Genomic DNA, 27,905 nt, shown 5'->3' with positions numbered 1-27,905 from the left:
GCTTATGAAATAAACATTATATGACACTGCCTTACAAAACATCCCAGCAGTGACATTTTAATTAGTTTATTCCTGAAGAATAAAATAATGATATCATTTTGCCACTCATTTTTTTATGTGGATATTGTTTTAGAGACAAATTGATAGCCCTATTCTCCACCCAATAACATTGTAATTCTCATCAGAAACCAAACCAAAAATTTATTTCTCAGATTAATAATTTAATATAATCATTGTTCCACCACTGGGGCATTCACAGCAGTAAAAGGTAAACACAGTTTAGGAATTTGGGACCTATTCTTCTGCACTCCTGCGGCCAAAATCCATCCAGCCAGCGTAATCTCGATCATGCACGGGGTGAAGGTGACCTTCAGCATTGGACATTTCTGTGATGTACAAACAATAAACAACCAATATTAACACATTGTGTGGATGACATTCTAGTCCATGTAAAGAATAGTGCTGTTTGTGCTCTAACCATTTATATTCCTTCTTACACTACTACTGTTCAGCTGGAAAACAGCAGAACACATGTCCTCTTATCTCCCAAACAATGGGAAGTTGTGAATAATACGAAAGAGATATGAGCCTCACTCAAAACAAATGTTTTTCAGATTGATTGCACTGTAGTGTGCAACATAGGGATCAATTCTATTCATGCAACAGACGTGGTTGTGACTGAACAGATGGTTAATAGAGTTAAACAGGTATGTGACAGCCCAGCTGGACTACTTTTAGGCACCTATAGTGTAGTATATAAAATGAGATGCTCACATTTATGCTTACATAAAAGGAGATATATTCCTGTAAAGGTATCTTTGCGATCCTCCGCTGGAAATACACAACACCCTAATTTGTGGAATAACATAGATGCTTACATCAGGATAATGAGTTGAAAGCACAATAAGGTATTTTTCTTAGTTCCTCAGATGTGTCTATAGAATGTAACAAGATAAATGCTCCTCATGGTGTAACATTAAAAACACATTTTATTATATATAAAATAAGGGGGTATAAATTGCCTCCCTACCAGATTTTAGATGGCAATTCACAGAATAAACCTTGGAGGAGTGAAAGGGGAGAGATTTGCAGCCCACCAGCTTAACACAGGAGATCATTGGCAGTGCATACCCCGGTTCCATCTGGATTCCTTGATTATTCTGTCAATTGTCATCTAAAATCTGGTCCCAGGGTGAGAGGGAGGGGAGCTGGTAACTGTGCCCAGGGAGATGGGAAAGGGAGCTGGTAACTGTGCCCAGGCAGGGGAGCTGGTAACTGTACCTAGAGAGAGAGGGAGGAGAGCTGGTAACTGTGCCCAGGGAGAGAGGGTGGGGAGCTGGTAATTGTACCTAGAGAGAGAGGGAGGATAGCTGGTAACTGTGCCGAGCGAGGGGTGGAAGAGAGCCAGTAACTGTGCCCAGGGAGACAGGGAGGGGAACTGGTAGCTGTGCCCAGGGAGAAAGGAAGGGGAGTCGGTAACTATGCACAGGGAGAGAGGGAGGGGAGCTGGTAACTGTGCCCAGGGAGAGAATGAGAAGAGCTGGTAACTGTGCCCAGGAAAAGAGGATGGGGAGCTGGTAACTGTGCCCAGGGAGACAGGAAGGGGATCTGGTAACACTGCCCAGGGAGAGAGGGTGGGGAGCTGGTAAATTTATCTAGAGAAAGAGGGAGGGGAGCTGTTAACTGTGCCCAGGGAGAGAGGGTGGGGAGCTGGTAACCTTGCCTAGGGAGAGAGGGAGGAGAGATGGTTATTGTGCTCAGGGAGAAAGGGAGGGGAGCTGGAGGGAGTAGGCTAGAGAGGGAAAAGAGCTGGTAACCGTGCCAAGGGAGAGCGGGAGGGAAGGTGGTTACTGTACTCAGGGAGAAAGGGAAGGGAGCTGGTAACTGTGCCAAAGGAGACACGGAGGGAAGCTGGTAACTGTGCCTATGGAGAAAGGGAGGGGAGCTGGTAACTGTGCCCAGGAAGAGAGCTGGTAACTTGTGCCCAGGGAGAGATGGTGGGGACCTGGTGACTTTGTCCAGGGAGAGAGGGTGGGGAGCTGGTAATTGTACCTAGAGAGAGAGAGGGAGGATAGCTGGTAACTGTGCCGAGCGAGAGATGGAAGAGAGCCGGTAACTGTGCCCAGGGAGACAGGGAGGGGAGCTGGTAGCTGTGCCCAGGGAGAAAGGAAGAGGAGTTGATAACTATGCCCAGGGAGAGAGGGAGGGGTGCTGGTAACTGTGCACAGGGAGACAGGGAGGAGAGCTGGTAACTGTGCCCAGGGAAAGAATGAGAAGAGCTGGTAACTGTGCCCAGGGAAAGAGGGTGGGGAGCTGGTAACTGTGCCCAGGGAGACAGGGAGGGGAGCTGGTAACTGTGCCCAAGGAGACAGGGAGGCGAGCTGGTAACTGTACCTAGAGAGAGAGAGAGGGAGGAGAGCTGGTAACTGTGCCCAGTGAGAGGGTGGGGAGCTGGTAAATGTACCTAGAGAAAGAGGGAGGGGAGCTGGTAACTGTGCCCAGGGAGAGAGGGTGGGGAGCTGGTAATTGTACCTAGAGAGAGAGAGGGAGGATAGCTGGTAACTGTGCTGAGCGAGGGGTGGAAGAGAGCCAGTAACTGTGCCCAGGGAGACAGGGAGGGGAGCTGGTAGCTGTGCCCAGGGAGAAAGGAAGGGTAGTTGGTAACTGTGCACAGGGAGACAGGGAGGAGAGCTGGTAACTGTGCCCAGGGAGAGAATGAGAAGAGCTGGTAACTACCCAGGGAAAGAGGGTGGGGAGCTGGTAACTGTGCCCAGGGAGACAGGGAAGGAAGCTGGTAACTGTGCCCAGGGAGAGAGGGAAGAAAGCTGGTAAGTGTGCCCAGGGAGAGAGGGAAGAAAGCTGGTAACTGTGCCCAGGGAGAGAGGGTGGGGAGCTGGTTACTGGCCCTCATTCCGAGTTGTTCGCTCGCAAGCTGCTTTTAGCAGCATTGCACACGCTAAGCCGCCGCCCTCTGGGAGTGAATCTTAGCTTAGCTGAATTGCGAACGATGTATTCGCAATATTGCGAAATTATTTTACTTTGCAGTTTCTGAGTAGCTCGAGACTTACTCTGCCACTGCGATCAGTTCAGTGCTTGTCGTTCCTGGTTTGACGTCACAAACACACCCAGCGTTCGCCCAGACACTCCCCCGTTTCTCCAGCCACTCCCGCGTTTTTCCCAGAAACGGCAGCGTTTTTTCACACACTCCCATAAAATGGCCAGTTTCCACCCAGAAACACCCACTTCCTGTCAATCACACAACGATCACCAGAACGAAGAAAAAAACCTCGTAATGCCGTGAGTAAAATACCAAACTTCTTAGCAAATTTACTTGGCGCAGTCGCAGTGCGAACATTGCGCATGCGCAATTAGCGGAAAATCGCTGCAATGCGAAGAAAATTACAGAGCGAACAACTCGGAATGAGGGCCACTGTACCTAGAGAGAGGAGGAGGATAGCTGGTAACTATGCTCAGGGAGAAAGGGAGGGGAGCTGGTAACTGTGCCAAATGAGACACGGAGGGAAGCTAGTAACTGTGCCTATGGAGAAAGGTAGGGGAGCTGGTAACTTGGGCCCAGGGAGAGATGGTGGGGACCTGGTAACTTTGTCCAGGGAGAGAGGGTGGGGAGCTGGTAATTGTACCTAGAGAGAGAGAGGGAGGATAGCTGGTAACTGTGCCGAGCGAGAGATGGAAGAGAGCCGGTAACTGTGCCCAGGGAGACAGGGAGGGGAGCTGGTAGCTGTGCCCAGGGAGAAAGGAAGGGGAGTTGGTAACTATGCCCAGGGAGAGAGGGAGGGGTGCTGGTAACTGTGCACAGGGAGACAGGAAGGAGAGCTGGTAACTGTGCCCAGGGAGAGAATGAGAAGAGCTGGTAACTGTGCAAAGGGAAAGAGGGTGGGGAGCTGGTAACTGTGCCCAGGTAGACAGGGAGGGGAGCTGGTAACTGTGCCCAAGGAGACAGGGAGGGGTTCTGGTAACTGTACCTAGAGAGAGAGGGAGGAGAGCTGGTAACTGTGCCCAGGGAGAGAGGGTGGGGAGCTGGTAAATGTACCTAGACAAAGAGGGAAGAGAGCTGGTAACTTGTTCCCAGGGAGAGAGGGTGGGGAGCTGGTAACCTTGCCCAGGGAGAGAGGGAGGAGAGCTGGTAACTGTGCCCAGGGAGAAAAGGAGGGAAGCTGGTAACTGTGCCCAGGGAGAGAGGGAAGAAAGCTGGTAACTGTGCCCAGGGAGAGAGGGTAGAGAGCTGGTTATTGTACCTAGAGAGAGGAGGAGGATAGCTGGTAACTGTGCCCAGGGAGAGACTGAAGAGAGCCGGTAACTGTGCCCTGGGAGAGAGGGTGGGAAGCTGGTAACTGTGCTCAGGGAGAAAGGGAGGGAAGCTGGTAACTGTGCCAAAGGAGACACAGAGGGAAGCTGGTAACTGTGCCCAGGGAGACAGGGAGGGGAGCTGGTAACTGTGCCCAATGAGACAGGGAGTGGAGCTGGTAACTGTACCTAGAGAGAGAGGGAGGAGAGCTGGTAACTGTGCCCAGGAAGAGAGGGAAGAGAGCTGGTAACTTGTTCCCAGGGAGAGAGGGTGGGGAGCTGGTAACTTTGTCCAGGGAGAGAGGGAGGGGAGCTGGTAACTGTTCCCAGGGAGAGAGGGAAGAGAGGGTGGGGAGCTTGTAATTGTACCTAGAGAGAGAGGGAGGATAGCTGGTAACTGTGCTGAGCGAGAGATGAAAGATAGCCGGTAACTGTGCCCAGGGAGACAGGGAGATGAGCTGGTAACTGTGCCCAGGGAGAGAATGAGGGGAGCTGGTAGCTGTGCCCAGGGAGAAAGGAAGTGGAGTTGGTAACTATGACCAGGGAGAGAGGGAGGGGAGCTGGTAGCTGTGCCCAGGGAGAAAGGAAGTGGAGTTGGTAACTGTGCCCAGGAAGAGAGGGAAGAGAGCTGGTAACTTGTTCCCAGGGAGAGAGGGTGGGGAGCTGGTAACTTTGTCCAGGGAGAGAGGGAGGGGAGCTGGTAACTGTTCCCAGGGAGAGAGGGAAGAGAGGGTGGGGAGCTGGTAATTGTACCTAGAGAGAGAGGGAGGATAGCTGGTAACTGTGCTGAGCGAGAGATGAAAGATAGCCGGTAACTGTGCCCAGGGAGACAGGGAGGGGAGCTGGTAACTGTGCCCAGGGAGAGAATGAGGGGAGCTGGTAGCTGTGCCCAAGGAGAAAGGAAGTGGAGTTGGTAACTATGACCAGGGAGAGAGGGAGGGGAGCTGGTAACTGTGCCCAGGGAGACAGGGTGGAGAGCTGGTAACTGTGCCCAGGGAGAGAGGGTGGAGAGCTGGTTATTGTACCTAGAGAGAGGAGGAGGATAGCTGGTAACTGTGCCCAGGGAGAGACTGAAGAGAGCCGGTAACTGTGCCCTGGGAGAGAGGGTGGGAAGCTGGTAACTGTGCTCAGGGAGAAAGGGAGGGAAGTTGGTAACTGTGCCAAAGGAGACACAGAGGGAAGCTGGTAACTGTGCCCAGGGAGAAAGGGAGGGGAGCTGGTAACTGTGCCCAGGAAGAGAGGGAAGAGAGCTGGTAACTTGTTCCCAGGGAGAGAGGGTGGGGGAGCTGGTAACTTTGTCCAGGGAGAGAGGGAGGGGAGCTGGTAACTGTTCCCAGGGAGAGAGGGAAGAGAGGGTGGGGAGCTGGTAATTGTACCTAGAGAGAGAGGGAGGATAGCTGGTAACTGTGCTGAGCGAGAGATGGAAGATAGCCGGTAACTGTGCCCAGGGAGACAGGGAGGGGAGCTGGTAACTGTGCCCAGGGAGAGAATGAGGGGAGCTGGTAGCTGTGCCCAGGGAGAAAGGAAGTGGAGTTGGTAACTATGACCAGGGAGAGAGGGAGGGGAGCTGGTAACTGTGCCCAGGGAGACAGGGAGGAGAGCTGGTAACTGTGCCCAGGGAGAGAATGAGAAGAGCTGGTAACTGTGCCCAGGGAAAGAGGGTGGGGAGCTGGTAACTGTGCCCAGGGAGGGGATCTGGTAACTGTACCCAGACAGAAAGGGAGGGGGGCTAGTAGCTGTGCCCAGGGAGACAGGGAGTGGAGTTGGTAAATGTACCTAGAGAGAGAGGGAGGGGAGTTGTCAACTGTGCCCAGGGAAAGAGGGAGGGAAGCTGGTAACTGTGCCCAGGCAGAAAGGGAGGGGAGCTGGTAACTGTGCCCAGGGAGACAGGGAGGGAAGCTGGTAACTGTGCCCAGGCAGAAAGGGAGGGGAGCTGGTAACTGTGCCCAGGGAAACAGGGAGGGGAGCTGATAACTGTACCCAGACAGAAAGGGAGGGGGGCTAGTAGCTGTGCCCAGGGAGATGGGAAAGGGAGCTGGTAACTGTGCCCAGGCAGGGGAGCTGGTAACTGTACCTAGAGAGAGAGGGAGGAGAGCTGGTAACTGTGCCCAGGGAGAGAGGGAGGATAGCTGGTAACTGTGCCGAGCGAGGGGTGGAAGAGAGCCAGTAACTGTGCCCAGGGAGACAGGGAGGGGAACTGGTAGCTGTGCCCAGGGAGAAAGGAAGGGGAGTTGGTAACTATGCACAGGGAGAGAGGGAGGGGAGCTGGTAACTGTGCCCAGGGAGAGAATGAGAAGAGCTGGTAACTGTGCCCAGGAAAAGAGGATGGGGAGCTGGTAACTGTGCCCAGGGAGACAGGGAGGGGATCTGGTAACAGTGCCCAGGGTGAGAGGGTGGGGAGCTGGTAAATTTATCTAGAGAAAGAGGGAGGGGAGCTGTTAACTGTGCCCAGGGAGAGAGGGTGGGGAGCTGGTAACCTTGCCTAGGGAGAGAGGGAGGAGAGCTGTTTATTGTGCCCAGTAAGAAAAGGAGGAAAGCTGGTAATTATGCCCAGAGAGAGAGGGTGGGGAGCTGGTTATTGTACCTAGAAAGATGAGTAGGATAGAGAGGGAAGAGAGCCAGGAACTGTGCCTAGGGAGAAAGGGTGGGGAGCTGGTAACTGTGCCAAAGGAGACACGGAGGGAAGCTGGTAACTGTGCCCAGGGAGAGAGGGTGGGGAGCTGGTAACCTTGCCTAGGGAGAGAGGGAGGAGAGATGGTTATTGTGCTCAGGGAGAAAGGGAGGGGAGCTGGAGGGAGTAGGATAGAGAGGGAAGAGAGCCGGTAACCGTGCCAAGGGAGAGCGGGAGGGAAGGTGGTAACTGTACTCAGGGAGAAAGGGAAGGGAGCTGGTAACTGTGCCAAAGGAGACACGGAGGGAAGCTGGTAACTGTGCCTATGGAGAAAGGGAGGGGAGCTGGTAACTGTGCCCAGGAAGAGAGCTGGTAACTTGTGCCCAGGGAGAGATGGTGGGGACCTGGTGACTTTGTCCAGGGAGAGAGGGTGGGGAGCTGGTAATTGTACCAAGAGAGAGAGAGGGAGGATAGCTGGTAACTGTGCCGAGCGAGATATGGAAGAGAGCCGGTAACTGTGCCCAGGGAGACAAGGAGGGGAGCTGGTAGCTGTGCCCAGGGAGAAAGGAAGAGGAGTTGGTAACTATGCCCAGGGAGAGAGGGAGGGGTGCTGGTAACTGTGCACAGGGAGACAGGGAGGAGAGCTGGTAACTGTGCCCAGGGAAAGAATGAGAAGAGCTGGTAACTGTGCCCAGGGAAAGAGGGTGGGGAGCTGGTAACTGTGCCCAGGGAGACAGGGAGGGGAGCTGGTAACTGTGCCCAAGGAGACAGGGAGGGGAGCTGGTAACTGTACCTAGAGAGAGAGGGAGGAGAGCTGGTAACTGTGCCCAGGGAGAGAGGGTTAGGAGTTGGTAATTGTACCTAGAGAGAGAGGGAGGATAGCTGGTAACTGTGCCGAGCGAGGGGTGGAAGAGAGCCAGTAACTGTGCCCAGGGAGACAGGGAGGGGAGCTGGTAGCTGTGCCCAGGGAGAAAGGAAGGGGAGTTGGTAACTGTGCACAGGGAGGAGAGCTGGTAACTGTGCCCAGGGAGAGAATGAGAAGAGCTGGTAACTACCCAGGGAAAGAGGGTGGGGAGCTGGTAACTGTGCCCAGGGAGACAGGGAAGGAAGCTGGTAACTGTGCCCAGGGAGAGAGGGAAGAAAGCTGGTAAGTGTGCCCAGGGAGAGAGGGAAGAAAGCTGGTAACTGTGCCCAGGGAGAGAGGGTGGGGAGCTGGTTACTGGCCCTCATTCCGAGTTGTTCGCTCGCAAGCTGCTTTTAGCAGCATTGCACACGCTAAGCCGCCGCCCTCTGGGAGTAAATCTTAGCTGAATTGCGAACGATGTATTCGCAATATTGCGAAATTATTTTAATTTGCAGTTTCTGAGTAGCTCGAGACTTACTCTTCCAGTGCGATCAGTTCAGTGCTTGTCTTCCTGGTTTGACGTCACAAACACACCCAGCGTTCGCCCAGACACTCCCCCGTTTCTCCAGCCACTCCCGCGTTTTTCCCAGAAACGGCAGCGTTTTTTCACACACTCCCATAAAATGGCCAGTTTCCGCCCAGAAACACCCACTTTCTGTCAATCACACAACGATCACCAGAACGAAGAAAAAACCTCGTAATGCCATGAGTAAAATACCAAACTTCTTAGCAAATTTACTTGGCGCAGTCGCAGTGCGAACATTGCGCATGCGCAATTAGCAGAAAATCGCTGCAATGCGAAGAAAATTACAGAGCGAACAACTCGGAATGAGGGCCACTGTACCTAGAGAGAGGAGGAGGATAGCTGGTAACTATGCTCAGGGAGAAAGGGAGGGGAGCTGGTAACTGTGCCAAATGAGACACGGAGGGAAGCTAGTAACTGTGCCTATGGAGAAAGGTTGGGGAGCTGGTAACTGTGCCCAGGGAGAGAGGGAAGAGAGCTGGTAACTTGTGCCCAGGGAGAGATGGTGGGGACCTGGTAACTTTGTCCAGGGAGAGAGGGTGGGGAGCTGGTAATTGTACCTAGAGAGAGAGAGGGAGGATAGCTGGTAACTGTGCCGAGCGAGAGATGGAAAAGAGCCGGTAACTGTGCCCAGGGAGACAGGGAGGGGAGCTGGTAGCTGTGCCCAGGGAGAAAGGAAGGGGAGTTGGTAACTATGCCCTGGGAGAGAGGGAGGGGTGCTGGTAACTGTGCACAGGGAGACAGGAAGGAGAGCTGGTAACTGTGCCCAGGGAGAGAATGAGAAGAGCTGGTAACTGTGCAAAGGGAAAGAGGGTGGGGAGCTGGTAACTGTGCCCAGGTAGACAGGGAGGGGAGCTGGTAACTGTGCCCAAGGAGACAGGGAGGGGTTCTGGTAACTGTACCTAGAGAGAGAGGGAGGAGAGCTGGTAACTGTGCCCAGGGAGAGAGGGTGGGGAGCTGGTAACCTTGCCCAGGGAGAGAGGGAGGAGAGCTGGTAACTGTGCCCAGGGAGAAAAGGAGGGAAGCTGGTAACTGAGCCCAGGGAGAGAGGGAAGAAAGCTGGTAACTGTGCCCAGGGAGAGAGGGAAGAGAGCTGGTAACTTGTGCCCAGGGAGAGATGGTGGGGACCTGGTAACTTTGTCCAGGGAGAGAGGGTGGGGAGCTGGTAATTGTACCTAGAGAGAGAGAGGGAGGATAGCTGGTAACTGTGCCGAGCGAGAGATGGAAGAGAGCCGGTAACTGTGCCCAGGGAAACAGGGAGGGGAGCTGGTAGCTGTGCCCAGGGAGAAAGGAAGGGGAGTTGGTATCTATGCCCAGGGAGAGAGGGAGGGGTGCTGGTAACTGTGCACAGGGAGACAGGAAGGAGAGCTGGTAACTGTGCCCAGGGAGAGAATGAGAAGAGCTGGTAACTGTGCAAAGGGAAAGAGGGTGGGGAGCTGGTAACTGTGCCCAGGTAGGCAGGGAGGGGAGCTGGTAACTGTGCCCAAGGAGACAGGGAGGGGTTCTGGTAACTGTACCTAGAGAGAGAGGGAGGAGAGCTGGTAACTGTGCCCAGGGAGAGAGGGTGGGGAGCTGGTAAATGTACCTAGACAAAGAGGGAGGGGAGCTGGTAACTGTGCCCAGGGAGAGAGGGTGGGGAGCTGGTAACCTTGCCCAGGGAGAGAGGGAGGAGAGCTGGTAACTGTGCCCAGGGAGAAAAGGAGGGAAGCTGGTAACTATGCCCAGGGAGAGAGGGAAGAAAGCTGGTAACTGTGCCCAGGGAGAGAGGGTGGAGAGCTAGTTATTGTACCTAGAGAGAGGAGGAGCATAGCTGGTAACTGTGCCCAGGGAGAGACTGAAGAGAGACGGTAACTCTGCCCTGGGAGAGAGGGTGGGAAGCTGGTAACTGTGCGCAGGGAGAAAGGGAGGGAAGCTGGTAACTGTGCCAAAGGAGACACAGAGGGAAGCTGGTAACTGTGCCCAGGAAGAGAGGGAAGAGAGCTGGTAACTTGTTCCCAGGGAGAGAGGGTGGGGAGCTGGTAACTTTGTCCAGGGAGAGAGGGAGGGGAGCTGGTAACTGTTCCCAGGGAAAGAGGGAAGAGAGGGTGGGGAGCTGGTAATTGTACCTAGAGAGAGAGGGAGGATAGCTGGTAACTGTGCTGAGCGAGAGATGAAAGATAGCCGGTAACTGTGCCCAGGGAGACAGGGAGGGGAGCTGGTAACTGTGCCCAGGGAGAGAATGAGGGGAGCTGGTAGCTGTGCCCAGGGAGAAAGGAAGTGGAGTTGGTAACTATGACCAGGGAGAGATGGAGGGGAGCTGGTAACTGTGCCCAGGGAGACAGGGAGGAGAGCTGGTAACTGTGCCCAGGGAGAGAATGAGAAGAGCTGGTAACTGTGCCCAGGGAAAGAGGGTGAGGAGCTGGTAACTGTGCCCAGGGAGGGGATCTGGTAACTGTACCCAGACAGAAAGGGAGGGGAGCTAGTAGCTGTGCCCAGGGAGACAGGGAGTGGAGTTGGTAAATGTACCTAGAGAGAGAGGGAGGGGAGTTGTCAACTGTTCCCAGGGAAAGAGGGAGGGAAGCTGGTAACTGTGCCCAGGCAGAAAGGGAGGGGAGCTGGTAACTGTGCCCAGGGAGACAGGGAGGGGAGCTGGTAACTGTACCCAGACAGAAAGGGAGGGGGGCTAGTAGCTGTGCCCAGGGAGATGGGAAAGGGAGCTGGTAACTGTGCCCAGGCAGGGGAGCTGGTAACTGTACCTAGAGAGAGAGGGAGGAGAGCTGGTAACTGCCCAGGGAGAGAGGGTGGGGAGCTGGTAATTGTACCTAGAGAGAGAGGGAGGATAGCTGGTAACTGTGCCGAGCGAGGGGTGGAAGAGAGCCAGTAACTGTGCCCAGGGAGACAGGGAGGGGAACTGGTAGCTGTGCCCAGGGAGAAAGGAAGGGGAGTTGGTAACTATGCACAGGGAGAGAGGGAGGGGAGCTGGTAACTGTGCCCAGGGAGAGAATGAGAAGAGCTGGTAACTGTGCCCAGGAAAAGAGGATGGGGAGCTGGTAACTGTGCCCAGGGAGACAGGGAGGGGATCTGGTAACAGTGCCCAGGGAGAGAGGGTGGGGAGCTGGTAAATTTATCTAGAGAAAGAGGGAGGGGAGCTGTTAACTGTGCCCAGGGAGAGAGGGTGGGGAGCTGGTAACCTTGCCTAGGGAGAGAGGGAGGAGAGCTGTTTATTGTGCCCAATGAGAAAAGGAGGGAAGCTGGTAATTATGCCCAGAGAGAGAGGGTGGGGAGCTGGTTATTGTACCTAGAAAGAGGAGTAGGATAGAGAGGGAAGAGAGCCAGGAACTGTGCCTAGGGAGAAAGGGTGGGGAGCTGGTAACTGTGCCAAAGGAGACACGGAGGGAAGCTGGTAACTGTGCCCAGGGAGAGAGGGTGGGGAGCTGGTAACCTTGCCTAGGGAGAGAGGGAGAAGAGATGGTTATTGTGCTCAGGGAGAAAGGGAGGGGAGCTGGAGAGGAGTAGGATAGAGAGGGAAGAGAGCCGGTAACCGTGCCAAGGGAGAGCGGGAGGGAAGGTGGTAACTGTACTCAGGGAGAAAGGGAAGGTAGCTGGTAACTGTGCCAAAGGAGACACGGAGGGAAGCTGGTAACTGTGCCTATGGAGAAAGGGAGGGGAGCTGGTAACTGTGCCCAGGAAGAGAGCTGGTAACTTGTGCCCAGGGAGAGATGGAGGGGACCTGGTGACTTTGTCCAGGGAGAGAGGGTGGGGAGCTGGTAATTGTACCTAGAGAGAGAGAGAGGGAGGATAGCTGGTAACTGTGCCGAGCGAGAGATGGAAGAGAGCCGATAACTGTGCCCAGGGAGACAGGGAGGGGAGCTGGTAGCTGTGCCCAGGGAGAAAGGAAGGGGAGTTGGTAACTATGCCCAGGGAGAGAGGGAGGGGTGCTGGTAACTGTGCACAGGGAGACAGGAAGGAGAGCTGGTAACTGTGCCCAGGGAGAGGATGAGAAGAGCTGGTAACTGTGCAAAGGGAAAGAGGGTGGGGAGCTGGTAACTGTGCCCAGGTAGACAGGGAGGGGAGCTGGTAACTGTGCCCAAGGAGACAGGGAGGGGTTCTGGTAACTGTACCTAGAGAGAGAGGGAGGAGAGCTGGTAACTGTGCCCAGGGAGAGAGGGTGGGGAGCTGGTAAATGTACCTAGACAAAGAGGGAGGGGAGCTGGTAACTGTGCCCAGGGAGAGAGGGTGGGGAGCTGGTAACCTTGCCCAGGGAGAGAGGGAGGAGAGCTGGTAACTGTGCCCAGGGAGAAAAGGAGGGAAGCTGGTAACTGTGCCCAGGGAGAGAGGGAAGAAAGCTGGTAACTGTGCCCAGGGAGAGAGGGTGGAGAGCTGGTTATTGTACCTAGAGAGAGGAGGAGGATAGCTGGTAACTGTGCCCAGGGAGAGACTGAAGAGAGCCGGTAACTGTGCCCTGGGAGAGAGGGTGGGAAGCTGGTAACTGTGCTCAGGGAGAAAGGGAGGGAAGCTGGTAACTGTGCCAAAGGAGACACAGAGGGAAGCTGGTAACTGTGCCCAGGGAGAAAAGGAGGGGAGCTGGTAACTGTGCCCAGGAAGAGAGGGAAGAGAGCTGGTAACTTGTTCCCAGGGAGAGAGGGTGGGGAGCTGGTAACTTTGTCCAGGGAGAGAGGGAGGGGAGCTGGTAACTGTTCCCAGGGAGAGAGGGAAGAGAGGGTGGGGAGCTGGTAATTGTACCTAGAGAGAGAGGGAGGATAGCTGGTAACTGTGCTGAGCGAGAGATGGAAGATAGCCGGTAACTGTGCCCAGGGAGACAGGGAGGGGAGCTGGTAACTGTGCCCAGGGAGAGAATGAGGGGAGCTGGTAGCTGTGCCCAGGGAGAAAGGAAGTGGAGTTGGTAACTATGACCAGGGAGAGAGGGAGGGGAGCTGGTAACTGTGCCCAGGGAGAGAATGAGAAGAGCTGGTAACTGTGCCCAGGGAAAGAGGGTGGGGAGCTGGTAACTGTGCCCAGGGAGGGGATCTGGTAACTGTACACAGACAGAAAGGGAGGGGAGCTAGTAGCTGTGCCCAGGGAGACAGGGAGTGGAGTTGGTAAATGTACCTAGAGAGAGAGGGAGGGGAGTTGTCAACTGTGCCCAGGGAAAGAGGGAGGGAAGCTGGTAACTGTGCCCAGGCAGAAAGGGAGGGAGCTGGAGCTGGTAACTGCCCCCCCCCCTGCCCCCCCCCCCCCCCCCCCCCCCCAGGGAGACAGGGAGGGGAGCTGGTAACTGTACCCAGACAGAAAGGGAGGGGGGCTAGTAGCTGTGCCCAGGGAGAGAGGGTGGGGAGCTGGTTATTGTACCTAGAAAGAGGAGTAGGATAGAGACGGAAGAGAGCCAGGAACTGTGCCCAGGGAGAGAGGGTGGGGAGCTGGTAACTGTGCCAAAGGAGACACGGAGGGAAGCTGGTAACTGTGCCCAGGGAGAGAGGGTGGGGAGCTGGTAACCTAGCCTAGGGAGAGAGGGAGGAGAGCTGGTTATTGTGCCCAGGGAGAAAAGGAGGGAAGCTGGTAACTGTGCTAAGGGAGAGAGGGAAGAAAGCTGGTAACTATGCCCAGGGAGAGAGGGTGGGGAGCTGGTTATTGTGCTCAGGGAGAAAGGGAGGGGAGCTGGAGAGGAGTAGGATAGAGAGGGAAGAGAGCCGGTAACCGTGCCAAGGGAGAGCGGGAGGGAAGCTGGTAACTGTGCTCAGGGAGAAAGGGAGGAGAGCTGGTAACTGTGCCAAAGGAGACACGGAGGGAAGCTGGTAACTGTGCCTATGGAGAAAGGGAGGGGAGCTGGTAACTGTGCCCAGGAAGAGAGCTGGTAACTTGTGCCCAGGGAGAGATGGTGGGGACCTGGTAACTTTGTCCAGGGAAAGAGGGTGGGGAGCTGGTAATTGTACCTAGAGAGAGAGAGGGAGGATAGCTGGTAACTGTGCCGAGCGAGAGATGGAAGAGAGCCGGTAACTGTGCTCAGGGAGACAGGGAGGGGAGCTGGTAGCTGTGCCCAGGGAGAAAGGAAGAGGAGTTGGTAACTATGCCCAGGGAGAGAGGGAGGGGTGCTGGTAACTGTGCAGAGGGAGACAGGGAGGAGAGCTGGTAACTGTGCCCAGGGATAGAATGAGAAGAGCTGGTAACTGTGCCCAGGGAAAGAGGGTGGGGGGCTGGTAACTGTGCCCAGGGAGACAGGGAGGGGAGCTGGTAACTGTACCTAGAGAGAGAGGGAGGAGAGCTGGTAACTGTGCCCAGGGAGAGAGGGTGGGGAGCTGGTAAATGTACCTAGAGAAAGAAGGAGGGGAGCTGGTAACTGTGCCCAGGGAGAGAGGGTGGGGAGCTGGTAATTGTACCTAGAGAGAGAGGGAGGATAGCTGGTAACTGTGCCGAGCGAGGGGTGGAAGAGAGCCGGTAACTGTGCCCAGGGAGACAGGGAGGGGAGCTGGTAGCTGTGCCCAGGGAGAAAGGAATGGGAGTTGGTAACTATACCCAGGGAGAGAGGGAGGGGAGCTGGTAACTGTGCACAGGGAGACAGGGAGGAGAGCTGGTAACTGTGCCCAGGGAGAGAATGAGAAGAGCTGGTAACTGTACCCAGGGAAAGAGGGTGGGGAGCTGGTAACTGTGCCCAGGGAGACAGGGAAGGAAGCTGGTAACTGTGCCCAGGGAGAGAGGGAAGAAAGCTGGTAACTGTGCCCAGGGAGAGAGGGAAGAAAGCTGGTAACTGTGCCCAGGGACAGAGGGTGGGGAGCTGGTTTTTGTACCTAGAGAGAGGAGGAGGGTAGCTGGTAACTATGCTCAGGGAGAAATGGAGGGGAGCTGGTAACTGTGCCAAAGGAGACACGGAGGGAAGCTAGTAACTGTGCCTATGGAGAAAGGGAGGGGAGCTGGTAACTGTGCCCAGGGAGAGCTGGTAACTTGTGCCCAGGGAGAGATGGTGGGGACCTGGTAAATTTGTCCAAGGAGAGAGGGTGGGGAGCTGGTAATTGTACCTAGAGAGAGAGAGGGAGGATAGCTGGTAACTGAGCCGAGCGAGAGATGGAAGAGAGCCGGTAACTGTGCCCAGGGAGACAGGGAGGGGATTTGGTAGCTGTGCCCAGGGAGAAAGGAAGTGGAGTTGGTAACTATGCCCAGGTAGAGAGGGAGGGGTGCTGGTAACTGTGCACAGGGAGACAGGAAGGAGAGCTGGTAACTGTGCCCAGGGAGAGAATGAGAAGAGCTGGTAACTGTGCCCAGGTAAAGAGGGTGGGGAGCTGGTAACTGTGCCCAGGGAGACAGGGAGGGGAGCTGGTAACTGTGCCCAAGGAGACAGGGAGGGGAGCTGGTAACTGTACCTAGAGATAGAGGGAGGAGAGCTGGTAACTGTGCCCAGGGAGAGAGGGTGGGGAGCTGGTAACCATGCCCAGGGAGAGAGGGAGGAGAACTGGTAACTGTGCCCAGTGAGAAAAGGAGGGAAGCTGGTAACTGTGCCCAGGGAGAGAGGGAAGAAAGCTGGTAACTGTGCCCAGGGAGAGAGGGTGGGGAGCTGGTTATTGTACCTAGAGAGAGGAGGAGGATAGCTGGTAACTGTGCCCAGGGAGAGACTGAAGAGAGCTGGTAACTGTGCCCTGGGAGAGAGGGTGGGAAGCTGGTAACTGTGCTCAGGGAGAAAGGGAGGGAAGCTGGTAACTGTGCCAAAGGAGACACGGAGGGAAGTTGGTAACTGTGCCCAGGGAGAAAGGGAGGGAGCTGGTAACTGTGCCCAGGAAGAGAGGGAAGAGAGTTGGTAACTTGTGCCCAGGGAGAGAGGGTGGGGAGCTGGTAACTTTGTCCAGGGAGAGAGGGAGGGGAGCTGGTAACTGTTCCCAGGGAGAGAGGGAAGAGAGGGTGGGGAGCTGGTAATTGTACCTAGAGAGAGAGGGAGAATAGCTGGTAACTGTGCTGAGCGAGAGATGGAAGATAGCCGGTAACTGTGCCCAGGGAGACAGGGAGGGGAGCTGGTAACTGTGCCCAGGGAGAGAATGAGGGGAGCTGTTAGCTGTGCCCAGGGAGAAAGGAAGTGGAGTTGGTAACTATGACCAGGGAGAGAGGGAGAGGAGCTGGTAACTGTGCCCAGGGAGACAGGGAGTAGAGCTGGTAACTGTGCCCAGGGGGAGAATGAGAAGAGCTGGTAACTGTGCCCAGGGAAAGAGGGTGGGGAGCTGGTAACTGTGCCCAGGGAGGCAGGGAGGGGATCTGGTAACTGTACCCAGACAGAAAGGGAGGGGAGCTAGTAGCTGTGCCCAGGAAGACAGGGAGTGGAGTTGGTAAATGTACCTAGAGAGAGAGGGAGGGGAGTTGTCAACTGTGCCCAGGGAAAGAGGGAGGGGAGCTGGTAACTGTGCCGAGGCAGAAAGGGAGGGGAGCGGGAAACTGTGCCCAGGGAGACAGGGAGGGGAGCTGGTAACTGTACCCAGACAGAAAGCGAGGGGAGCTGGTAACTGTACCCAGACAGAAAGCGAGGGGAGCTAGTAGCTGTGCCCAGGAAGACAGGGAGGGGAGCTGGTAAATGTACCTAGAGAGAGAGGGAGGGGAGCTGTCAACTGTGCCCAGGGAAAGAGGGAGGGGAGCTGGTAACTGTGCCCAGGCAGAAAGGGAGGGGAGCTGGTAACTGTGCCCAGGGAGACAGGGAGGGGAGCTGGTAACTGTACCCAGACAGAAAGGGAGGGGAGCTAGTAGCTGTGCCCAGGGAGACAGGGAGGGGAGCTGATGGAGAGTATGAGGGGAGTTGGTAGCTGTGCCCAGGGAGAGAGGAAGAGAAGTTAGTAACTATGCCCAGGGAGAAAGGGAGGGGAGTTGATAACTGTGCCCAGGGAGGGAGAGTGGGGAACTGGTAACTGTACATAGAGAGTGGGAGGAGAGCTGGCAACTATGTCCAGGGAGAGAGGGAGGGGATCTGGTAACTGTGCCCAGGGAGAAAGGGAGGGAGCTGGTAACTGTGCCAAGAGAAAGAGTGTGGGGAGCTGATAACTGTGCCCAGGCAGAAAGGGAGTGAGCTGGTAACTGTGCCCAGGAAGAAAGGCAGGGAGCTGGTAAATGTGCCCAAGGAAAGAGGGTGGGAGCTGATAAATGTGCCCATGGAGTGAGAGGCATTATACTAGATGCTGTGTTTTTGTTTTCAACCTGTTTTTTTTATTTTTTATTAATGGCTTATAGTAGATTCAGTACTGTAATGAAGGCTCTCCTGTTCATATACAAGATATTTTGTGTGCGGTCCTCATATATTCACTGAAAAGTGTTAAGTTAAGTGATCCCCCAGCTAAAATATTTGCCACCCCTTTATCTAGCACCTTCTAGAACACAGGTTCTCAAACTCGGTCCTCAGGACCCCACACGGTCCATGTTTTGCAGGTCACCTGTAGATGTTTAAAATGTTACAGTTGGCAGGGCCGGCGCTATCACTACGCAGCTTTAGGGCTGTAACACACACTCCGGTTTTTCCCGGATGGCAAAAAGCCGGACAAACTTTGTCCGGCTTTTTGCCATCCGGGAGAAACCGGCAGTGTCTGTCACACTGGACGGCTTTGAGCCGTGTGTGAAGCTGTGCGCATGCGCAGCATCAGACACGGCTGCAGAAGAAACCGTTGTGTGTGAAAGCTCCCCTTCACACACACGGTTCACTGGCTCCAAAGACGGCCCGGCGGCCGCCCGGCCGCCGGACCCTCCAGTGGTGAGACCCGGCTGCAACCCGGCAGCCGGGCCGGGGCCGTGCAGTGTGAAGGGACCCTAGCCCTCACACTGTTAACTACAATGCCGGCACGGGAAAAAGCCGTCCGGCTTTTTCCCGGCCGGCAACAACCGTGTAGTGTGTTTTAGCCCTTAGGCAGCTGCCTATGAGCGCCGGCCACTGGAGGGCGGCAGAACACACTGATGAGAAAATGCGGTCTCTACAAATCTGTCGCCCCCCACCTCCGTGATAGCGCCTCACATATTCACTTGAGGACTCAGGCATGTTGCCTGCACCCTTACCACCCCCCCCCCACCCCCCCTCCTCGGGGCCAGGGCACTTTTATTTTCCCTTTGGAGCCACATGCTGCAGTGTGCTCATACAGAAGCCGAGCGATTACCTCCCGACGCTCTGCTGAGTTTGCTTCCTGCATGGACAGGAACAGGAAGTCACTTGGTGCACATGTGACTAGAGAGGAGCCTTCAGACGTGAGGAGCAGCAGCCCAGCAGGTCTATCAGAAAGCCATACCATACTGGGGAGCACAGACTCAGGTACATTCTGCTGCTGATGAGGGAAAGTGGTAATTTTACTGTGTGCAGGGGAGGGGGATTGGTATATTAATGTGTGCAGGGGGGGTATATTAGTGTGTGCTGGGGAGGGGGTGGTGGTATATTGATGTGTGCAGGGGGGTTGTATATTAGTCTGTGCAGGGGAGGGGTGGTGGTATATTAATGTGTGCAGGGGAGGGGGGCGGTATATTAGTGTGTGCAGGGGAGGGGGGGGTATATTAATGTGTGCAGGGGAGGGGGGTGGTATATTAGTGTGTGCAGGGGGGTATATTAATGTGTGCAGGGGAGGGGGGTGGTATATTAGTGTGTGCAAGGGGGTATATTTATGTGTGCAGGGGAGGGGGGTGGTATATTAATGTATGCAGGGGAGGGGGGTGGTATATTAGTGTGTGCAGGGGGGTATATTAGTGTGTGCAGGGGAGGGGAGGTGGTATATTAATGTGTGCAGGGGGGTATATTAGTGTGTGCAGGGGAGGGGGTGGTATATTAGTGTGTGCAGGGGGGTATATTTATGTGTGCAGGGGAGGGGGGGTGGTATATTAATGTGTGCAGAGGAGGGGGTGGTATATTAGTGTGTGCAGGGGGGTATATTAGTGTGTGCAGGGGAGGGGGGGTGGTATATTAATGTGTGCAGGGGGGTATATTAATGTGTGCAGGGGAGGGGGGTGGTATATTAGTGTGTGCAGGGGGGTATATTAGTGTGTGCAGGGGAGGGGGGGTGGTATATTAATGTGTGCAGGGGAGGGGGGTGGTATATTAGTGTGTGCAGGGGGGTATATTAGTGTGTGCAGGGGAGGGGGGGGTGGTATATTAATGTGTGCAGGGGAGGGGGGTGGTATATTAGTGTGTGCAGGGGGGTATATTAGTGTGTGCAGGGGAGGGGGGGTGGTATATTAATGTGTGCAGGGGGGTATATTAATGTGTGCAGGGGAGGGGGGTGGTATCTTAGTGTGTGCAGGGGGGTATATTAATGTATGCAGGGGAGGGGGTGGTGGTATATTAATGTGTGCAGGGGAGGGGGGTACGGTATATTAAACATTTGTATGGGGGAGTGGCATATTAATGTGTTTTTGTTTTTTAATTAATGCAGTTTCCCACTGCCTATCACCCACTGCCTCTCCCCGCCCGTCACCTCTCTCCTGAGACCCTCTCCCTATCACTCACTGACTCTTATACCGCTTTTAGACCAACAGCGCGGGTCACAGCCGGGAGCCTGACAAGGGTGCTACCCGGCTGCGCCCTGCGTCAGCTCCCTTTCCCACTGCACTCACTAACCCGGCATATTGCCAGTGACGCGGCGGGGGTGGTACTTGGAGATCACATGATTTCCAAGCGCCGCCCGCACATTCACTGTACACTGCACAGTTTGCCGAGTTGAACACGTGTTCAACCCTGCAAACCACCCGAGTTGGAATACCGGGTCTCTCGACCCGGATTATTCCAACTCGAACCTTTTACACCAGCCAGCAACACGGGTTATGCACCTTCATGTGCAATAATCCGTGTTATATGCTGGCGGTGTAAAAGGGGTATTACCCTCACCCCGTCACCTCTCTTCTGTTACACTCTTCCTGTTGGCAACTGATTCTCACCATTTCCCCATCACCTCTCTTGCTTGTTACCCAGTGACTCTCACCCTCTCAATGTCACCCTCTGCTTGTCACCTTCCTCCACTCACTGGTCTCTGCCTCTCCCTAGCTTCACTCTCTGCCCTTCTCCCACTGCCTCTCCCTGCCGTTACCCTTTCCCCGTCCGCTCTCTCTCCTGTCACCCTCTCCCTGTCACCTACTGACTTTCCTGTCACCCACCGTCTCTAACACTCACCCGATCACCCTCTCTCTCTTTTCATATTTCTGTGGGGTCTATTCATGAAGCAGTGAAAAGTGTGGAGAAGTAAGTCAGTGAAGAAGTTGCCCATGGCAACCAATCAGCTTATATAATTTTATAGAATACACTTTATAAATGTTACCTCAACACTGATTGGTTGCCATAGGCAACTTCTCCACTGTTTACACTGCATCATGAAGGAAAACATAGTAAAGAGACATGTCAAGCAGACATACAGCTGTATCCCTCCTCAGCTTAAAGGCTAATTGTGGCAAATGCAACTTGTTTTCTGCAATAAGCGTGCCTGCGGGTATGCATTAATGCGCTATCATTAGGATCGCATGGTGGCCCTCATTCCGAGTTGTTCGCTCGCTAGGTGCTTTTAGCAGCATTGCACACGCTAAGCCGCCGCCCTCTGGGAGTGTATCTTAGCATAGCAGAATTGCGAACGAAAGATTAGCAGATTTGCAAATAGAAATTTCTTAGCAGTTTCTGAGTAGCTCGAGACTTACTCCTACACTGCGATCAGTTCAGTCAGTTTCGTTCCTGGTTTGACGTCACAAACACACCCAGCGTTTGCCCAGACACTCCCCCGTTTCTTCAGACACTCCCGCGTTTTTCCCAGAAACGCCAGCGTTTTTCCGCACACTCCCATAAAACGGGCAGTTTCCGCCCAGAAACACCCACTTCCTGTCAATCACACTCCGATCACCAGAACGATGAAAAATCTTCGTTATGCCGTGAGTAAAATACCAAACTTTTGTGCTAATTTACTTGGCGCAGGCGCACTGCGAACATTGCGCATGCGCAGTTTGCGACTAATCGCTCCGTTGCGAAAAAATCTAACGAGCGAACAACTCTGAATCACCCCCGGTGTGTACACTCCTGCGAATGGGACGCAGCTTGCCGTGGCTAGTCATCAGCGCAATGTGGCTGCTTGCTGGTAGGATGAGAGTGGCCACATCTGTATTTGTAGGAGGGCGCAAAATGTATAGTTTGCAGGAGGGCGCTGATCACCCTAGCACCGACCCTGCCTGCAACCCCCGCATGATGCCCGCACCCGTGCCCTGCAAATTGTGGACTCGGGCATGATGCCCGCACCCCTTCTCCCCCGCAATTGTGGACTCTGTAATGATGCCCGCACACCGACTACTATATACATGATGTATATTATATCTATATCCCACGGTAAACCTTCCACACAAATCCTGCGTTTGCCCCTGGATGCCCACACAACCCATCCCCCCCACGAATTGCGGACACTCGGAGATGATGCCCACACCCCTCCAGGAATTGCAGGCTCAGGCATGATGCCTGCATCCCCCCATGATTGTGGAGACAGGCATGATACCCGCACAACATACACACCTCCCCTGCACGAATTGCGGACTCGGGCATGATGCCTACACCCCCCCACGATTGCGGACCCGGGCGTGATTCTCTCCCCCACCCCCCCCTGCGAATTGTGTTCTCGGGCATGATGTCCGATCGCCACTAATCATCCGCCTCCTGATTGCAGACTCCAGCTTGTTGCCCGCAACACCCTCACGATTGCAGAGTCGGGGGCATGTAGCACACACCACCAAATCCGCCCCCCACACCCCGGCGCGACTGCAGATTCTGGGATGTTTCAGTCTCCCCCCTCCCCTGGATGGCAGACTCAGGTACCCCTCCCTCGCGATTGCAGACTCCCACATGTTGCCCGCAAACACCCCTCCTCCCCACACTATTGTAGAATCAGGCATGTTGCTCACAACCCTCCCTTCTATTGCAGACTCGGTGATGTTTCCTTTTCCTTCCCTCGCGATTGCAAACTCCCGCTTGTTGCCCGCACCCCCCCTCCCAACATACTGCGATTGTAGAATTGGGCATGTTGCCCGCAAAACACAACCCCCCCCCCCCTATTGCAGACTCCGTTATGTTCCCCCCCCCCTCGCGATTGCAAATTCCCGCCTGTTGCCTGCAGCCCCCGCCCAAGCGATTGCAGAATCGGGTATAGTGTCTGCACCTCGCCCATTCGCAGACTCTGGCATGTTGTCCGCATCCTCCCCCCCCACACACACACACCTTGCGATTTCAGTCTCAGGTGTGTTTTTGACTACCACCCCTTCAGCGATTGCAGACTCCCGCATGTTGCCCGCTAGCCCCCACCCCCACAATTGCAGACTCCTGCATGTACGGCATCCACCACGTACCACTATGTAAGCATGCAGAGGGGGGGGGGGGGGGGGGGCAGGCTAAAGTTTTGCCTAGGGTGTCAAGAAACCTTGCACCGGCCCTGACAGTTGGTGATACACAGTGCTGTTTGGTGACATAGAAAACGTGAACTGTGTGGGGTCCTGAGAACCGAGTTTGAGAACCAGTGTTGTAGAAGATAATAAATACAATCTGGTTGCTATGGTAACATCTCCACTTTAATAAACCCGCACTTTAGTAGAAATACCCCTAGGAGTTAGGGTAGACCTACCTAAAGAATATTTTTCAGGCAGTAAACTAGTGAAGTCACTGGCTAGAAAATCCATAGACTTCAGTTTTCTGTGATGGTCACAAAAATACCTCCCCAAACATTGGACACTGGCACTTCACATTCAGTTTTTAGTAATTTATAAAAAATAATTTTGCAGGAAAATTAGTGACGGTTATTGGGGGTCATTCCGAGTTGATCGCTTGCTGCCGATTTTCGCAGCGCAGCGATCAGGTGAAAAAACGGCATTTCTGCGCATGCATATGCCCCGTAATGCGCACGCGCGACGTACGGGTACAAAGCCCTTTGTGGTTGTGCTCAGGTTCTAGCAAAGTTTTTCTTTGCACTGGCGGCCGCTAGAAGATTGAAGGAAGGGGGCGTTACCCTCCGCTGCCGCCCCGGCGGCCTAAGCGTTACTGGGTGTCAACTGACCGTTTTCAGGTAGTGTTTGCAAAAACGCAGACGTGTCTGAAAAAACTCAGGTGTGGCTGGGCGTTCGCTGGGCGGGTGTATGACGTCAAATCCGGATACGCTGAAGTGATCGCAAGCGCTGAGTAGGTTCAGAGCTACTCTGAAACTGCACAAACTGTTTTTGCAGAGCTCGGCTGCACAAGCGTTCGCACTTCTGCTAAGCTAAAATACACTCACCAGTGGGCGGCGGCATAGCGTTTGCACGGCTGCTAAAAACTGCTAGCGAGCGATCAACTCTGAATGACCCCCATTGTGCACAGCCAAACATCTCAAGTAATTGAATTCCTCCCATAGACTGGTTACTGGTTCAATCACCAAAGTGCCTTCACTGTGCTTTCTGTAGTCAACAGTTCCACTTTATGTACACTGGCAAAACCAAAGATATTGAGATTTTTCTACGAGTATTTTAAATATTTGGAGAGATATGGGTGAGTTACCTGCAAGCAGCTGAGGAAGAAGCTGTGATATCAGTTGCTTCTGTTCATGTGTCATTGATGCCAGGAGGTCCCGCCTGCTGACTTCAGAAGGGAAGGAGCTCTTCCGCTGGGGACTGTGCCTTGCCGATTCCAGGTCTGTCATTGGTCTGCAGAGGGTGGCTATGGCAAGCATTGCTAGCAGCACACTGACGCATAACTTCCTGTCCATCTCTGTAATACAAGATTCTAAAAATAAAGTATTTCATTGCAGCAATTAGCCACCAATCAACCAGATCCTAACTGCCATGTTACAGGCTGGGTTTGAAAAATGACAGTTAGAAGCTGATTGGATGGTACTTTATCACCGTGCAATTTATCACTCTCCAAGGCTTAATAAATCTGGGGGAGATGTACTGAGCAGTGAAAAGAGTGGAAAAGTGAGCCAGCCGAGAAGTTGCCCATGGCAACCAATCAGCTGCTCTGTATAATATTATAGCATGCAAATTATAAATGTTACTTCAATGCTGATTGGTTGCCATGGGCAACTCTCAACTGGCTCACTTCTCCGCTTTTATCATTGCTTAGTACATGTCCCCCTATGTCTCTAGTGTTCAGTTTTCTTTTTCCAATTCTAAAGTCCATTTCATAAAATAGCTATGTAAAATATATTCTTTCCTACTGAATGTTTGTTATGTTTCGGACATATAAATTACGTTTTCACTGAATTCTGGTCCCTATCACTCCACTATAAAAAAACATATCTCCAAACCACTCAATGGATATTATAGTCCAAGCCATGAACAGAGTTGTAGGCTTTAGAATGCAAGCTCAAATTAATTTTGAAGCCCACTAGTAACAACGGGCATACATTGTTCCATAGCTGCTGGAAATCATGGACTAGTATCTTGTTGAATTGTCCTAAATTACTGATAATAATAGGTAATATCTTCTACATTGGAGAACCATTTTAAGGAAGAAGCACAACACCTATTCTGACTCCATGCACATTCAGAACTAGGCCTGCCCAGATAAATAGTTAAATGATAAATTAGATCACCAGATTTATAGATGTGTACGGGCCAGCGACAGTGGGGGCAAAAAGGACAGTAGTACCGGACCCCTAAGATTCAGAGGGGCCACAGACCCTCAGGAACCTAGGGAGTCCAGTTCCTGTGGCCCCCTTGCATATGCCATGCTGTAGTCATCAGAGAGGGAGCTTGGCCACCAGTAAGCGGCACAATAAAGTTTGTTTTGTCTGATGCAGAGCCCTGACATCATGAAGCTGTGCCGCTGAGCAGTGGATTTAGCAATGCATAAAGCAGGGGATAAGTGTTGACTGGGGAGACACGGGGTGGGGAAGGCTGAGAGACATAAGGGGAGGACAAAGAGACATAAGGCTGAAGCTAGGAGACACAGGGGAAGGCTGAGAGACAGAAGACTGAGAGAAACAAGGGAAAGCCTGAGAGGCATAGCGGAAGGCTGAGACACAGAGTGTTGGGGTGGCTGAGAGACACAGGGTGGGGATTGAAGTTGAGATATATGCAGGGGGGTGTTTGAGGCTGAGGACACTGTTAAGATGAGTGGATAGCTGGAGATGGAGAGACATGGGGGATGACACTGGAGAGACAGCAATACAGATGATTAATGAGCTGGAGAGAAACAGGGGGGCTGGCCAGCCTGTTCCTAACTGGTGGGGATAGGTGGCTCCAAAAACTGTGCGTGTACCATGCACCAAGTGTTAGGTTGCCAGCCCTGGATGTGCAGAATACTTTAAAAAAAAAATCCCATTTGGGTATACACACAAATTTGAGATATTAATTTGAATGAGTTTTCCTACATGAAAACATAATAAAAACTGATAAAATGTGAGTAATTTCTCAATTTCTGTCTTGGCAAATTCAACTGTAAATTGTGGATATTAACTTTATTATTTAATTACTATCCCATATATTATATTTACTGTATTTGATGGAAATGCATCAGACATTTAATTAACCCATATTAAACAATAAGGTGGTGAATTTGAACATAGAGTTTTATTATTGAATTACAGTGTTCGCTTTTTTGGTGTTAGGTTTACTAACCCTTGTATCTATATTTTACTGACTTTGTAGTTACAGACATTTTTACCAACACATTACTGAGAAAAAAGTAAATATACAAATTCCTCCAATCCTATCTTCAAAAATAGTAAAGTTTATCTAGAAGAGAAATTATCAAAAACCAGCCATTCACATAGAGCCAGGAAGATGTTACATTTGCTCACTCTTAATATTTGCAACAAGAAATTAAAGATTAAAAAAAACAACAACATTTGTCTACAGATACAAAATGAAGACTATGAGCCTGGCAGATGGAAACTGCAAGTTATCCTAAGAAAATGTTATTTTACTGAAAGAATAGGAGATATATCCCAGCAGCTGCAACGACAAGCCAAACAATCATTTACAGGTAGTTATTTGCTGAACCAGTGATCTCCACACCTTTAATAATGTCATTATATAATACATGAGACAGGAAAAACATTGTAGGACTTGCAAAAACAAATTATGTCCATATAATATAGTTTTATTTTAGATTAAAACATACCTTGGCTTTCCTACAAAAGTTGATGCGAAAGTAGTAATATTCAGCAGAGCATAACATATTGTCTATTAAAAAGCAAAAATCTCTTCATCGCCCCCTACTGTGTGTTCCTCACCTGTGGTGTTACTGATTCTGAGTCGGACGGTTCGGCAAGAGATGTCTCTGACTTTCTGTAGCTTCAGAGCATCATTTTATTCTGGGCACTGGAGGCTGTCTCCTCCCACCTATAGCCATCACTTTCCTGTGCCCTTCTCCTAATGATGTCAGTGCACCCTCTGCCCTAAGAGAGATGGAGATTAACTATTTGTCAAGAGGATAACATAACATAATAGAAGATGTACAAATATAGCTGAACAAATCAATTTGATTACTTGACACTTGGATACCAGACCTGTTCACATTTTGTGGGCAATTTCAGACTCATTTTCTGTCATGTCATGACGTTTTCAAGACAGATTTCTCCTGGTTAAGGCTCAGAAAGGTTTAAACACAGTAATTATGTTTCTATATTTTTTGCTTTATAAAGGAGTTATCGGTTTGTCTGTCCACAGGGACAGGGGGCTCACCGATAGGTTTCCAGCGAAAGGAAGAGGTACAAAAAATGGGTATCCGGTATTTAGGTCAACAACACTTAGATCGACACTCATTAGGTCGACCACTATTGGTTGACATGCATTAGGTTGACATGGTCATTAGATCGACATGGTCATTAGATTGACATGATCACTAGGTCGACATGGCAAAGGTCGACACATAAAAAGGTCAACATGAGTTTTTCACATTTTTTCATATTTTTTACTTTTCCATACTTTACGATCCACGTGGACATCGATTGGGAATGGTAACCTGGAAGTATGGCAAGCAGATCGAGCAATGCGAGGGGACACAGTGCACTAATTGGGGTTCTCTGTCATTTTTCGAAGAAAACAACACCCCCAAAAAAAACTCTTGTCGCCCTTTGTCCATGTCAACCTTTTCCACGTCGACCTAATGACTGTGTCGATCTATTTCAGGTCTCGACCTAGTCACCAATAGTGGTCGACCTAATGACTGTTGACCTAATCACTGTCGACCCAATGATCCACACCCAAAAAAATTAACCCCTGGTGTCAAAAAGAGGAGTTTTGTTTGGAGTTAATCAGAAGTGTGGCAGAAAATTTGGAATGTTTTCATGTCTGCTGGAAAAAGTACAGTTCAATATAAAATTTATCTAGATGTTTCCAATTGAAATTATCGAACTTCACTCAATCTCCATTACCTGAGTGAAGGTGGAAAGAGCATGTATTTTAGGGAGAAAAAGTTTGCTCACCAATTCAGAATAATGGAATATTATCCCTCTCAAGATACACCTTCATTCATTTATCCATACCTCTGAACTGTCCCGATTCCAGCATGACAGTCCCGCTATTCAGACACTGTCCCGCTGTCCCACCTGCGGGCGGCAGTGTCCCACGGGTGGGGGAGCAGTTGGGGGATCCTTTCATCACCTGCTGCTCTGCTCTGCAATGCACTGAGAGTGATCTCTGAATAGATGCAGTGCGTGGAG

The 27,905-nt window shown here is 52.6% G+C and overlaps 1 protein-coding gene across 1 annotated transcript in view; it reads right to left on the bottom strand.

Annotated features, from left to right (window-relative positions):
* Positions 1–200: 200 nt before the first annotated feature.
* Positions 201–27,905, bottom strand: part of LOC135057789 (gastrin/cholecystokinin-like peptide) — a 47,254-nt gene continuing 19,549 nt past the window's right edge. Inside the window, exons 2-4 of the mRNA XM_063963542.1 lie at positions 26,475–26,639; positions 23,795–24,004; positions 201–386 (exon numbers count right to left, since the gene is read on the bottom strand). Of these exons, the coding sequence (XP_063819612.1) occupies positions 295–386; positions 23,795–24,002 (300 nt within the window). The 5' untranslated portion in view covers positions 24,003–24,004; positions 26,475–26,639 and the 3' untranslated portion in view covers positions 201–294. The remainder of the gene's footprint in view (positions 387–23,794; positions 24,005–26,474; positions 26,640–27,905) is intronic.

This window comes from Pseudophryne corroboree, chromosome 3, assembly GCF_028390025.1.
Source record: "Pseudophryne corroboree isolate aPseCor3 chromosome 3, aPseCor3.hap2, whole genome shotgun sequence".
Taxonomy (NCBI): domain Eukaryota; kingdom Metazoa; phylum Chordata; class Amphibia; order Anura; family Myobatrachidae; genus Pseudophryne; species Pseudophryne corroboree.
The sequence above is the reverse complement of the archived record's forward strand: the minus strand, read 5'-3'. Positions and strand labels throughout refer to the sequence as shown.